This window comes from Bos javanicus, chromosome X, assembly GCF_032452875.1.
Source record: "Bos javanicus breed banteng chromosome X, ARS-OSU_banteng_1.0, whole genome shotgun sequence".
NCBI lineage: Eukaryota > Metazoa > Chordata > Mammalia > Artiodactyla > Bovidae > Bos > Bos javanicus.
In genome coordinates, this window is record NC_083897.1 from 77,919,051 (window position 1) to 77,934,724 (window position 15,674).

The 15,674-nt window shown below is 38.1% G+C and overlaps 1 protein-coding gene and 1 pseudogene across 3 annotated transcripts in view; both read left to right on the plus strand.

Annotated features, from left to right (window-relative positions):
• The window catches only part of ABCB7 (ATP binding cassette subfamily B member 7), a 147,176-nt gene that overhangs the window by 102,386 nt on the left and 29,116 nt on the right, over positions 1 to 15,674 (plus strand). For all 3 annotated transcript variants that reach the window (XM_061409682.1, XM_061409679.1, XM_061409680.1), the window contains 2 exons: positions 13,186 to 13,318; positions 14,667 to 14,935. In XM_061409682.1, coding sequence (XP_061265666.1) covers positions 13,186 to 13,318; positions 14,667 to 14,935 — 402 coding nt within the window. The remainder of the gene's footprint in view (positions 1 to 13,185; positions 13,319 to 14,666; positions 14,936 to 15,674) is intronic.
• On the plus strand, positions 1,325 to 8,670 carry LOC133242216 (histone-lysine N-methyltransferase SETMAR-like; annotated as a pseudogene).

Genomic DNA, 15,674 nt, shown 5'->3' on the forward strand with positions numbered 1-15,674 from the left:
AAGTATTGGAGCTTCAGCATCAGTCCTTTCAATGAGTATTCAAGGTTGGTTTCATTTAGGATAGACTGGTTTGATTACCTTGCAGTCCATGGAATCCAAGTCTTCTCCAGCACAGTAGTTCAAAAGCATCAGTTCTTTGGCCCTCTTTATGGTTCAACTCTCACAACCATACATGACTACTGGAAATACCATAGCTTTGACTAGATGGACCTATGTCAGCAAAGTAATGTCTCTGCTGTTTAATATGCTGTCTAGGTTTCTCATAGCTTTTCCTCCAAGGAGCAAGTGTCTTTTAATTTCATGGCTGCAGTCACCATCTGCAGTGATTTTGGAGCCCCCCAAAATAAAGTCTGACACTGTTTCCACTGTTTCCCCATCTGTTTCCTATGAAGTGATGGGACCAGATGCCACAATCTTAGTTTTCTTAATGTTGAGCTTTAAGCCAACTTTTTCACTCTCCTCTTTCACTTTCATCTAGAGGCTTTTTAGTTCGTCTTCACTTTCTGCCATAAGGGTGGTGTCATCTACATATCCGAGGTTATTGATATTTCTCCTGGCAATCTTGATTCCAGCTTGTGCTTCTTCCAGGCCAGCATTTCTCATTATGTACTCTGCATAGAAGTTAAACATGCAGGGTGACAATATACAGCCTTGATGTACTCCTTTTCCTATGTGGAACCAGTCTGTTGTTCCATGTCCAGTTCTAACTGCTGCTTCCTGGCCTGCATATAGGTTTCTCAAGAGGCAGGTCAGGTGGTCTGGTATTCCCATCTCTTTCAGAATTTTCCACAGTTTCTTATGATCCACACAGTCAAAGGCTTTGGCATAGTCAATAAAGCAGAAATAGATGTTTTTCTGGAACTCTTGCTTTTTCCATGATCCAGTGGATGTTGGCAATTTGATCTCTGGTTCTTCTGCCTTTTCTAAAACCAGCTTGAACATCTGGAAGTTCATGGTTCATGTATTGCTGAAGCCTGGCTTGGAGAATTTTGAGCATTACTTTACTAGCGTGTGAGATGAGTGCAGTTTGTGCGGTACTCAGAGCATTCTTTGGCATTGCCTTTCTTTGGGATTGGAATGAAAACTGACCTTTTCCAGTCCTGTGGCCACTGCTGAGTTTTCCAAATTTGCTGGCATATTGAGTGCAGCACTTTCACAGCATGATCTTTCAGGATTTGAAATAGCTCAACTGGAATTCCATCACCTCCCCTAGCTTTGTTCATAGTGATGCTTCCTAAGGCCCATTTTTTTTTTTTATTTTAAAACAATCTTTATTTATTTATCTGGCTGCAGTGGGTCTGAGTTGTGTCCTTCAGGGCCTTCAATGTGGTGCCTGGACTCTATTGTGGCCCGAGGCCTTAGTTGCTCTGTGGCAGGTGGGATCCCCAACCACGGATCAAACTTGTGTCTGATGCATTGCAAAGTGGATTCTTAACCACTGGACCACCCGAGAAGAATCCCCACGATGTTTTTCAGTTCAGTTCAGTCGCTCAGTCGTGTCCGACTCTTTGTGACCCCATGAAGCGCAGCACGCCAGGCCTCCCTGTCCATCACCACTCCCAAAGTTCACTCAGACTCACGTCCATCGAGTCAGTGATGCCATCCAGCCATCTCATCCTCTGTCGTCCCCTTCTCCTCCTGCCCCCAATCCCTCCCAGCATCAGAGTCTTTTCCAATGAGTCAACTCTTTGCGTGAGGTGGCCAACCTAAGGCCCATTTGACTTCACGTTCCAGGATGTCTGGCTCTAGGTAAGTGATCACACCATCGTGATTATCTGGGTCATGAAGATCTTTTTTGTACAGTCCTTCTGTGTATTCTTGCCACATCTTCTTAATATCTTCTGCTTCCATTAGGTTCATACCATTTCTGTCCTTTATCGAGCTCATCTTTGCATGAAATGTTCCCTTGGTATCTCTAATTTTCTTGAAGAGATCTCTAGTCTTTCCCATTCTGTTGTTTTCCTCTATTTCTTTGCATCGATTGCTGAGGAATACTTTCTTATCTCTTCTTGTTATTCTTTGGAACTCTGCATTCAGATGTTTATATCTTTCCTTTTCTCCTTTGCTTTTCACTTCTCTTCTTTTCACAGCTATTTGTAAGGCCTCCCCAGACAGCCATTTTGCTTTTTTGCATTTCTTTTTCTTGGGGATGATCCTGATCCCTGTCTCCTGTACAATGTCAGGAACCTCCGTCCATAGTTCATCAGGCACTCTGTCTGTCAGATCTAGTCCCTTAAATCTATTTCGCACTTCCACTGTATACTCATAAGGGATTTGATTTAGGTCATTCCTGAATGGTCTTGTGGTTTTCCCCACTTTTTTCAGTTTAAGTCTGAATTTGGCAATAACGAGTTCATGATCTGAGCCACAGTCAGCTCCTGGTCTTGTTTTTGCTGACTGTATAGAGCTTCTTCATCTTTGGCTGCAAAGAACATAATCAATCTGATTTCGGTGTTGACCATCTGGTGATGTCCATGTGTAGAGTCTTCTCTTCCGATAACATATCACTTCCTGTTTATTTTATATTTACTTTTAACTCTGGAAATGATGTTAGCCAAAAGTCAAATTCAAGTGATTTTCTTATTCAAGTTCAAAATGAGTTGTAAAGCAGCAGAGAGCTCAAAACATCAACACTGGGTTTGGCCCACGAACACCGAATGAAGGTACAGTGCAGTGGTGGTTCAAAAAGTTCCTGCAAAGGAAACAAGAGCCTTGAAGATGAGGAGCATAGTGGCCGGCCATTGAAAATTAACAATGGCCAGTTGAGAGCAGTCATTGAAGCTGATCTTCTTACAACTACATGAAAAGTTGCTGAAGAACTCAGTGTAGACCATTCTGCAGTCGTTTGGCATTTGAAGCAAATTGGAGAGGTGAGAAAGCTCAATAAGTGGATGCCTCATGAGGTAACCAGAAAATCAAAAAAAAGTTGTCATTTTGCAGTGTCGTCTTCTGTTATTCTGTGTAACAACAATGAACCATATCTTGATCAGACTATGACACGTGATGAAAAGTGGATTTTATATGACAACTGATGATAACCAGCTCAGCGGTTGAACCAAGAAGCAGCTCCAAAGCATTTCCCAATGCCAAACTTGCACCAAAATGAGGTCATGATCACTGTTTGGTGTTCTTCTGCTAGTCTGATCCACTACGGCTTTCTGAATCCTGACAAAACTATTACATCTGAGAAATATGCTCAGCAAAATCAGTGAGATGCACCAAAAACTGCAATGCCTGCAGCCAGCATTGGTCAACAGAAAGAGCCCAAGTCTTCTCCATGACAAAGGAGAAGACTGACTGTACGTTGCACAACCAGTGCCTCAAAGGTTGAATGAATTTGGTTACAAAGTTATGCCTTGTCCATCATATTCACCTGACCTCTCATCAACTGATTACTACTTCTTCAAGTATTTTGACACCATTTTTGCAGGGAAAATGATTCCACAACCAGCAGGCACAGAAAATACTTTCCAAAAAGTTTGTTGAATCCTGAAGCACAGATTTTTATGATATAAGAATGAAGAAACTAATTTCTCATTGGCAAAAATGTATTGATTGTAATGGTTCTTATTTTGATTAATAAAGATGTATTTGAGCCTAGTTATAATGATTTATAAAGTTCATGGTCTAAAACTGTGATTACGTTTGCACAAACCTAGTACTACCCTTGGTATCATCAGGCATAGTGCTTTCTTGTGGCTTTAATATACATTTCTCTAATGGCTAATGATGTTGAATATCTTTGCTTGTGCTTTGTTGCCATCCATGTCCACTTTGATGAAGTGTCTGTACAAATGTTTTGTCCATTTTTTATTTGGACTGTTGTTTCTACTGTTGAGTTTAGTGAGTTATTTATATATTCTGTATGAGACCTTTCTCAGATATATAATTTGCAAATATTTTCTCCCAGTGTATAGCTTGTTTTTCAGTTCCCTTAATAGTATCTTCTATAGAATAAATGTTTTAAATTTTAATAGATTTCAGTTCATCATTTTTTTCTTTATGGATTATGTTTTGGTTGTTATGTCTAAGAACTATTTGCCTAACTTAAGGTCATTAAGATTTTCCCCTGTGTTTTCATCTAAAAGTTATATTTACATTTAGATCTGTGCTCCATTTTGCATCAATTATTGCTTTGCATTTAAGTGAAGTTTCATGGTTTTGTCTGGTTGTTCCTACATGAAGGCTCTCTTCTCCCCATTGAATTTTCTTTGTTTCCTATTGCTGCTATAACAACTTTTCAAAAATTTAGTACTTAGACAACACGAATTTATTGTCTTATGTTTCTAAAGGTCAGGAGTCCAAAATTAGATTTCACTGGATCAAAATAAAGGCATTTAGCGGGATTGTGCTCCCTCTAGAGTCTCTTGAGAGAGGATCAGTTTCCTTGCCTTTTACAGCTTCTGGGCTTCTCTGATAGCTCAATTGGTAAAGAATCCGCCTGCAATGCAAAAGACCCCCATTCAATTCCTGGGTTGGGAAGATCTGCTGGAGAAGGAATAGGCTACCCACTCGAGTATTCTTGGGGCTTCCCTTAGGGCTCAGCTGGTAAAGAATCCACTGCAGTGTGGGAGACCCAGTTTTGATCCTTGAGTTGGGAAGATCCCCTGGAGAAGGGAAAGGCTACCCGCTCCAGTATTCTGGCCTGGAGAATTCCATGAACTGTATAGTCCATTGGGTCCCAGAGTCGGACACAACTGAACAACGTTCACTTTCACTTCCAGCTTCTAGAAGTCACCTGATCGTTTGGCTTGAGGCCCCTTCCTCCATCTTAAAGCTAACAGCAACTTCAGTCTTCTTGACTCTTAACTGTTGGATTCTATAGTCATATCATTTTTTTCTTCATTTTGGCCCTCCTACTTCCCACTTATAAGGACCTTTTTGATTATATGTGGCCCACCTAGATAATCCAGAATACTCTCCCCAGCTCATATTCTTTAATCACATCTGCAAAGTCCATTTTACCATGTAAGGTATCATCTTCTAGGTTCTGGATATTAGTACATGGAAATATTTAGGGAGCCACTATTCTTTCTCAGATAGATAGTTGGATGTCATCATTTTCTGAATTGTTTCTTTGATCTATGTGTCTCTCCATTCATCAACATCACAATGCCTTCCATATTGTAGTTTTATAGTACGTCTTAAAGAGAGATAGTATGGTTCTTCTGATTTTTTTTCCAAAATTATTTTGGCTTTTCTAGTTTCTTTTCTTCAATCATTGCTACAAACAAGCTGGATGGGACTCTTAAATGGATTTTTAATAAATCTCTAGACCAATTTAGGGAAAATTGATGCCCCTTACTATGTTGATTCTTACAGTTGATGAACACAGTATGTCTCCCCATTTATTTAGATCGTCTGTAATTTATTTCATATGTATTTATAGCTTTCAGCATATAGATACTGTACATATTTGATTAGATCAGTGGTTCCCAATTAGGGGTGATTTTGCCCTTCAGGGGACATTTGGCAGTATCTAGGGCTTCCCTGGTAGCTCAGACAATAAAGAATCTGCCTGCAGTGCAGGAGACCCAGGTTCAATCCCTGGGTCTGGAAGATCCCTGGAGAAGGGAATGGCAACCCACAACAGTGTTTTTGCCTAGAGAATTCCATGAACAGAGGAGCCTGGCAGGCTACAGTCCATGGGTCACAAAGAGTTGGACACAACTAAGCAACTGACACTTTAACACTTTCAGTTCAGTTCAGTTCAGTTCAGTCGCTCAGTCGTGTCTGACTCATTGCGACCCCATGAATCGCAGCACGCCAGGCCTCCCTGTGCATCACCAACTCCCGGAATTCACCCAGACTCACGTCCATCGAGTCAGTGATGCCATCTAGCCATCTCATCCTCTGTCGTCCCCTTCTCCTCCTGCCCCCAATCCCTCCCAGCATCAGAGTCTTTTCCAATGAGTCAACTCTTCGCATGAGGTGGCCAGAGTACTGGAGTTTCAGCTTTAGCATCATCCCTTCCAAAGAAATCCCAGGGCTGATCTCCTTCAGAATGGACAGGTTGGATCTCCTTGCAGTCCAAGGGACTCTCAACAGTCTTCTCCAACACCACAGTTCAAAAGCATCAATTCTTCGGTGCTCAGCCTTCTTCACAGTCCAACTCTCACATCCATACATGACCACAGGAAAAACCATAGCCTTGACTAGATGGACCTTTGTTGGCAAAGTAATGTCTCTGCTTTTCAATATGCTGTCTAGGTTGGTCATAACTTTCCTTCCAAGGAGTAAGCGTCTTTTAATTTCATGGCTGCAGTCACCATCTGGAGTGATTTTGGAGCCCCCCAAAATAAAGTCTGACACTGTTTCCACTGTTTCCCCATCTATTTCCCATGAAGTGATGGGACTGGATGCCATGATCTTCGTTTTCTGAATGTTGAGCTTTAAGCCAACTTCTTCACTCTCCACTTTCACTGTCATCAAGAGGCTTTTTAGTTCCTCTTCACTTTCTACCATAAGGGTGGTGTCACCTGCATATCTGAGGTTATTGATATTTCTCCCGGCAATCTTGATTCCAGCTTGTGTTTCCTCCAGTCCAGCATTTCTCATGTTGTACTCTGCATAGAAGTTAAATAAGCAGGGTGACAATATACAGTCTTGATGTACTCCTTTTCCTATTTGGAACCAGTCTGTTGTTCCATGTCTAGTTCTAACTGTTGCTTCCTGACCTGCATACAGATTTCTCAAGAAGCAGGTCAGGTGGTCTGGTATTCCCGCCTCTTTTATTGGTCACATTTGCACAGTGCTGGGGAGTGCTACTAGCTTGTGATCAGTAGAGGTTAGACACTAAACATCCTGAAGTACACAGAACAACCCCTCCTATAAGAAAAATTATCTAAATGTTAGTAGTGAAGGATGAGAAACCCTGGGTTTATACTTAAGGATTTGTTTTTGTGGGAAGGGGTGTTGTAAATTTTTTAAAGTGTTGGTTTCCAGTTGTTCATTGCTTGTTTATTGATACATTAATAATTGTTTATTTATATTGCTCATTATAATGATAATTGTCTTGGTAATTACTGATGTATTTGGAGTTCAGGCTACCATTTTATTTTTGAGAGCTGACCTGAGTTGAGTTTGTATATCTTAATTTATTTATTTTTAATTGGAGAATAATTGCTTTACAATATTATGTTGGTTACTGCCATATATCAACATGAATGAACCATAGGTGTACATATTTCCCCTTCCTCTTAACCCTCCCACATCCCACTCCATTCTCCCTCCACCTGCCACCACCCCCCTGCCCCCCCCCACAAGTAGTCAGAGAGCACCAGATTTGAACTGCTTCCTTGGGAACAGGGAATTCCCTCCAGCTATCTGTTTTTCATGTGGTAATGCATATGTTTCAATGTTGCTCTCTCTATTTGTCTCACCCTCTCCTTCCCCCAGTGTCCACAAATCTGTTCTCTTATGTCTGCATGTCTGTTACTCCCCTGCAAATAGGTTCATCAGTACCATTTTTCTAGATTCCATATATATGCATTAATACACGATATTTGTTTTTCTCTTACTGAATTACTTCACTCTGTAAAATAGGCTCTAGGTTCATCCACCTCATTAGGACTGACTCAAATGTGTTCCTTTTTATGGCTGAGTAATATTCCATTGCATATATGTTCAATGACTTCTTTATCCATTCATCTGTCGATGAACAACTAGGTTCCTTCCATGTCCTAGCTATTGAAAATAGTGGTCTTCTATTTTATTATTTGTTTCCTGCTAGTTGTCTTTTTATTTTGTTGCTTTGTTTCACCTTTCCTACCATATTTTGCATTATTTGAACAGGTTTTACTATCCCATTTTATCTCTTGTGCCTTTTGCTCTATCTCTTTGTATAAGTTTTTAGTAGTTGCTTTAGGAATTATAATATACTTTTCACGGTCTACTCAGAATCAGTACATTATCACTTCAAGTGAAATGTAAAACCCTTACCACCCTCTAAGACCCCCTTTATGTTTACAAATCATTTTATGTGTTACATCTGCATACATTGAAAACCCCATTAGTCAGTGTTTTAATTTTTGCTCTAAACCATCAAATGTATTTTATAGAACTTAAGAATATGCTACTATATTTGCTTAGATATTTACCATTTCTGTTACTTTTCCTTCAGTCCTAATGTTCTGGGATTCATACTGCTTCAATTAGCATTACCCTGAATATGAAGAATTTCCTTTAGCTTTTCTTTTAGAACAGGTCTGCTGTTAATTAATTCTTATTAGTTTTCTTTACTCTGAGAAGGTGTTGCTGTTCCCTTCATTTCTGAAGGCTAATTTGTGGTGATAGGATTTTGGTTGACAGTTCTTTTACCACTTGAAAAATGCTACTTCCTGCTAGCCTCCCTGGAAATCTTCTGTCTTCAAATTGTTTTTCTCTTGTACTTAATGTATTATTTGTGTCTAGCTCTTTTAGTAGTTTTTTTGTCTTTAACTTTCAGAAGTTTAATTTTGATATGTCTAAGTGTGGATTTCTTTGGATATATCCCTATTTATGGTTGCTCAGCTTCTTGAATTCTTAGGTTTGTCTTTGCCAAATTAGAGGAGTTTTTGTTTATTTGAATACATTTTCTAGTTTCACACTTTTTCTCTTATTCTTCTGGCACTCTGAAAAGGAATGCTAGATCTTTTCTTATGGTCCCTTAGGCTTCTGTGTCTTGTTTACTGTTTTTGTTTTTTTTTTAAGTCTATTTTCTCTCTGTTGTTCATATTCAGTAATTTCTATTGTTCTATCTTTAAGTTTACATTTTCTTTCCTTTGTCCTCTTCATTCTGCCATGGATCCCATCCATTCAGGCTTTTTTACTTGTTATATTTTTCAGTTTCAGATTTTTTCATTTGCTTCTTTTATCTCTATTTGCTGAGGCATTCTATTTTTGTTGATTTAAGCATGTTTATAAATGTTCTTTGAAGTACTTTTATGATAGCTACTCTGAAATTCTAGTCAGGTAGTTCTAATATTTCTGTCCATTGTATTTTCTTATTCAAGTTGCTATCTTAGGCATTCTTGGGATGATGAGTGATTTTTTAATGGAAACCTGGGCATTTGGGGTACTATTAGACTGAACCTCATTTAAATCTTTCTATTTAGCAGGCCTCTCGTGGCACTGCTCTGCAAATGGGTTTGAAAGTCCAAGGAAAGTCTTACCTTGGCCTCCAGTGTTTCCTAGGGAAAGGGACTCATGACTCTAGGTGGATAGGAATTCAGGTGCCTCAGTAAGATGAAAGACAAGCTATGTACTGGAAGGAAATATTTACAAATCACATAACCAACAGAGGGCTATATCTAGAATATAAAGAATTCCTAAAATTTCAGTAGCAAAAAACAATCCGAATATAGAATGCACAAAAGACACCAACATATTTTATCAGAGAGGGTATATGAATCACAGAGTACATGCAAAGATGTTCAACATCTTTGCTGTTATGGAAATGCAAATTTAAACCACAATGAAATATCACTATACACCTATTAAAATAGTTTCAAAATTTTTAAAAACTGTGATGATACCAAATGTTGGTGAGGATGCACAGGAATTGGATCATTCATACTTTACTTATAGTAATATAAAGTGGTACCAGCCACTATGAAAGAGTATTGTTAACTGTATGACTTACCAATTACCCAGGTGGGCATTTATCATAGAGAAATGAAAACATATGACCACCTGTATGAAAATGTTCATTACATCATTATTAATAATAGCCCCAAACTAGAAACAACCATAATATCCTTCAGATATGAGTGAGTGGTTGAATAAATTCTGCTACATCCATGGACTAGTACTCAGCAGTAAAAAGAGATGAGCTGTTGATAGATGTATCATCTTTGATGAAAGAATATAAATAAGTAGCATAAGGAAGTTCTTTTGTGGTGATGGTACAGTTCTGTGTCTTGATTGTTGTGATGATTACATGGATCTGAACATGGGATAAAATTGCATAGAACCATATAGATAACACATACAAACCACACACACACTAATACACATTTAAAAATGATGAAAACTGAATGAGTTCTATAGCCTGGTTAACAGCAATGTGCCAATGTACATTTTTGATTTTGATATTGAACTACAGCTATATAATAGATGCCATCATTAGGAGATGCTGGGTGAAGGGTTATGAGTCTCTCTACTACTTCCGCAACTTTCTGTCAGCCTATAATTATTTCAAAATGAACAGTTAGAAAATCACAGTTGTCTGAGATGATTTAAGCCTAGTTCTGCTGAAGGCAGAATATTAGGGGGAAATCAGTATTTGCCACCACCACCACCCCCAGTCCCAGAATCCACCCACCGAAGAAGGAGATCTGAGATGTGGGTTTGATCCCTGGGTCAGGAAAACCCCCAGAGTAGGGAATGGCAATCCACTCCAGTATTCCTGCCTGGAAAATTCCATGGACTGAGGAGCCTGGCACAGTCCATGGGGCCACAGAGTCAGACATGACTGAGCAACTAAACACATCCTCAAAATATCACAAGATCAGTGGAAACCACATGTAATGGTATACTAATGGTCTACATGTAGATAACATCTACATGTAATCTTTTCCATTTCTTTGGTGGTTTTCCTTTTCTTTTAAAAATTACTTTTATAGGGAAACTGACAGTAATCAACAATTATCATTACAGGTAGTGTATGTTCTTAGCACCATGCTAACTACAGACAGATGACATTCAAATTCTTTATATGCTTATAAGGATGCTCTCAATTTGACCAAATGTAAATACATTTTCAAAAAAAATAAAATTGCACAATTTTCTTGGTGATACATTAGTTTCAATGACAATTTACTCTAAGTATGGCAAAGATATAATGGGCTATGCATTGTGAGAATTGCAGGCTAGCTGTAACTATTACTTTTTCTTGCACTCAAAAGTGTGGTGGTGTTTTAGTTGCTATGTCGTGACTGATTCTTACAACCCCATGAACTGTAGCCTGCCAGGCTCCTCTGTCCATTTGATTTCTCAGGCAAGAATGCTGGAGTAGGTTGCCATTTTCTTCTCCAGGGGAAGTTCCTGACCCAGGGATTGAAGCTGTGTCTCTTGCATTGCAAGCAGATTCTTTATCATTGAGCCACCAAAGAGTCCCTGGTATACTGGAATGCAAGTGAGGGGATTTAGCCTTATTATACAGAAAACCTGGAATCTGTTCAAATTTATTTAAATTACTTGTGCAAATTTATTTAAATACTTTTCAGCTGTTACCTGCTGTAACTGGTTTAAGTATTACACTTAAGAGTATCCATTTAGGGTGGTGGTCGTGGTTTTGTCACTAAGTCATGTCCAACTCTTGTGACCCCATGGACTGTAGCCTGCCAGGCTCCTCTGTCCATGGGATTCTTCAGGCAAGAATACTGGAGTAGGTTGCCATTTCCTTCTCCAGCCATTTTAAGGTACAAAAATAATTAAATACTATTGGCCCTGCCTTATAAGCTGCTGATATGGTTATGGTATACTGGAAAAAATTCTGAATTTCAAAGTAGACCTGGATTTTAATTCCAGCCTCGCTGCTTACTAAACAAGTCATTAAAAATCATAGAACCTGAGTTTTCTCAGTTTTGGAGGTAATACCCATTTCATTCAGCTCTCACCTTTGTGATAGGTACCTAGGCACCATTGCTACTCCTAGAGCTATTTTTACAAAATGTTTGTTGCAGAAGGTTTCCACTGACTTATCCATACACATGCACCTGGAGATAAAGTGAGTGATAAATATATGATAAAAATTATAAATGCTGTGCTTTAAACTATAAAAAAAAGAAAGGTTAGAAAATAGAAAGTGCCAAAAGGGCTGCAGATTTTAGAGAAGGCGTCACGATAGGAATGAGATTAAAAGTGGGTTTTGAAGAACAAAGTGGAGAGGTAAATTGAGCAAGGAGACCATTTCAAGTAGAAGCAAAATGCCTAAGAATATATGATTATATGGGAATCAGAATTTAGAAATTTTTATGTTACTTGAAACCAACTATTTATTAGATTATATTTGGGAAGTTGTAAATCTTAAAGTTTTAAGCAATTTTTTCCATAGCATTGAGTTTTACAAATATTCCAACATCTGCTGTCTATTTTAATGATATTAAATGTTACAGTACCTACTTGGTTGCTAAGACATTTTTATACATTTGAAATCTTGATTGGTAAGGTTTACATAGTTCCTGTCAGTTGTAGCTAATCTTAGATTTATTGACCATATTCTTTCTGTTTATCAAAGATGAATGATATAATAATGGAACTAACGAGAACTGGGATTTCATTGTTTTTGTTAAGTCTTATAAAATTGTTTTCACATTATTAATGTATATGAATTTAATTTCTGCAAAGAAAACGGCCAGCTTTACCAACTTCCTTTTTCTAAATGATGGTTAGTGTTTTTAACAGTATAACTTTATAGAAAATGTGAAATGTGAGTAAGTGATTGACTAACTTATCTTGAATATATGAAAGCATTGTACCCCTATTTTTTTTTTCTGGTGTATTCTCATGGAGAAATAGGTTGGTGTTTGAAAGCTTAACTTGGTATTCATTGGGTTTTGTTTTATATGGTATTGGAGCAAAGGGATTTTTTCTGGGGCAAATATATCTATCAGTGTTGTTTCTTTTTCCCCTGCCAGTGGTGAATGAATCAACCACAGATACTTATAATTTATCTGCTTTTGAGATCCTTTTTGCTGTGTAATTTTGGTTTTACCATTATTTTGGTGAATAAATAATTTTACACATATTTATTGAACACCTTCTACCTACAAAGCATTGTACTCTTATGGGACAGAAAGAGGAATATGATACAGAATGTCAAGAATCTGGTAGAAAAGAAAAATATATACACAAGTAACTATAACATAAGGCAATTTGCTGTCATGAGCTCTGTAGGATTTTAGATAACAAAGAAAGAATTTTTGAGTGGATGATGGGGTGATTTCATGGAGGCAGGAGCATTTGACTAATGCACATAGCTTGTAAGTGAATATTAACATGGCAGTCAGTGTGAGGTAGGAATCCTGAAATGACAGCTCTCCTACTGCCAAAGATTTTGTCTTTATAAACTAGGAAAAATGATTCCATGGTAAATGGTTACTATCTAAACATTCCCATAAATGCTAGTTTAAGGTAAATATTTATACTTTTGTAAAAAAATAATTTGTATATGATGGATAATTGCTACTTTTATGTTTTTAGGCCATGAATATTGTGGTTCCCTTCATGTTTAAATATGCTGTAGACAGCCTCAACCAGATGTCGGGAAACATGCTGAACCTGAGTGATGCACCAAATACAGTTGCAACCATGGCAACAGCAGTTCTGATTGGCTGTATGTGTGGTTCTTTAATCTGTCTACAGGTGTTGACTTTCTTCAAGAGGGTTTTATCATACTTGAGCATATGACCTTTAACCACAAACATAATTTAGCATTTTGGATATTTGTGTTATGTGCAATTTTTTTTGATATGTGATTTTTAAATGTTCTTTGTACTATATACTTTCCAAAAATTATATAATAAAAGTTTCTAAGTTCTAGAAAGCAATAACCTGAAATAAGATATTAAATTCATAACAGCCACTTCTAATAGACTCCTTATAAGATATCTTTTTAGTAAGACTATAGTTATATTCTTGCTGTTGTTGTTAGTTGTTAAACAGGAAATGGCTAAATAATGATATATGTATTCGGAGAAGGCAATGGCACCCCACTCCAGTACTCTTGCCTGGAAAATCCCATGGGTGGAGGAGCCTGCTAGGCTGCAGTCTATGGGGTTGCTAGGAGTCGGACACGACTGAGCGACTTTGCTTTCACTTTCCACTTTCATGCATTGGAGAAGGAAATGGCAACCCACTCCAGTGTTCTTGCCTGGAGAATCCCAGGGACGGAGGAGCCTGGTGGGCGGCCGTCTATGGAGTCGCACAGAGTCGGACACGACTTACATGACTTAGCAGTAGCAGTATATTAATATGTTTTTAAATTATATTCAGTAGCCATGACACAGATCTGCAATTTATAAAGAATATAATGCTTTGTGTCCCCATGCCATAGAAAGGATACTCTGTGAGATTCAGACCTGAGTTGCGGCATGCTTAGTCAAAGCACTTGGATTTTTCAGGATATCAATTTTATCATTTGTTTCTTGGAAGAATTGAATTAGATCACAAAACCTGAACAGATACTGTGCATTTATCTATAATAAGACCTTATGGGCTCAGTTCAGTTCAGTCGCTCAGTCATGTCCGACTCTTTGCAACCCCATGGACTGCAGCACACTAGGCCTCCCTGTCCATCACCAACTCCCAGAGCCTACTCAAACTCATGTCCATTGAGTTGGTGATGCCATCCAGCCATCTCATCCTCTGTCGTCCCCTTCTCCTCCTTCCTTCAATCTTTCCCAGCATCAGGGTCTTTTGGGTTGCTATTTAGTAAAAGTATTTACTTGGAAAAAAAGTCTTTCAACATCTGGGACCTTATGGGGGTAAATAACAATGAAGGATTTTCATAGTGGTGGGAAAATTAATACTCACTAGGCTAGATGTTTTCTAGGTTTCTTTTAGTGTAAGTATTCTGTGATATGCTCATTCATTGTACGAACATTTTCTGAGCCCTTGCTGTTTTTTGCACTGCAACAATTCTAATGTTTTTGCACCCCATTTTTTCTTGAATGTATTGTTAGATGGTGTATCAAGAGCGGGAGCTGCCTTTTTTAATGAAGTTCGAAATGCAGTATTTGGCAAGGTAGCCCAAAATTCAATCCGAAGAATCGCCAAAAATGTCTTTCTCCATCTTCACAACCTGGATCTGGCTTTCCACCTGAGCAGACAGACAGGAGCTTTATCAAAGGCTATTGACAGAGGGACAAGGGGTATCAGTTTTGTCCTAAGTGCTTTAGTATTTAATCTTCTTCCCATCATGTTTGAGGTGACTCTTGTCAGTGGTGTTTTGGTAAGTAAAACATTTTTCATGACAACTTTTATCATACATTCTTGTTAGTAGATGCTTAGTACTTGAAGCTTTTGTACTGTTGCATGCTGATGATTTTAAAGCAAAATTCCATGATGCCAGAAGGATTATGCAGTTTAATTATTTTGCCACAAGCTTCAAAGGACTGTAGCTAAAGTCTTTTATCATGTTGTTGTTGTAAAGAGTTGTTCAGTTCTACACGTAGATCAGTCATTTAGCTAATGCTTGCAGTTTTTTTGTTGTTAGCAGACATTATGGTGTATGACTTTGGACTGGTATGCTCAGATTATCTACGTTTCTTGCTATTCACCATTCATAACATTTTAGGCATAATTATTCACCGTTTCATATTTTATAATTAAAAGTATGTGTATAACTTAAAGTTGGTTTTCTAAGGTATTTGTTTTCTTACTTAGTTTTTCATATATACAACTTTATACCAACATTTTTTTTTTTTAGTTTTTATTATTTTTTTTAAATTTTATTTATTTTTAAACTTTACATAATTGTATTAGTCTTGCCAAATATCAAAATGAATCCGCCACAGGTATACATGTGTTCCCCATCCTGAACCCTCCTCCCTCCTCCCTCCCCATACCATCCCTCTGGGTCGTCCCAGTGCACTAGCCCCAAGCATCCAGTATCGTACATCGAACCTGGACTGGCAACTCGTTTCTTACATGATATTTTACATATTTCAGTGTCATTCTCCCAAATCTTC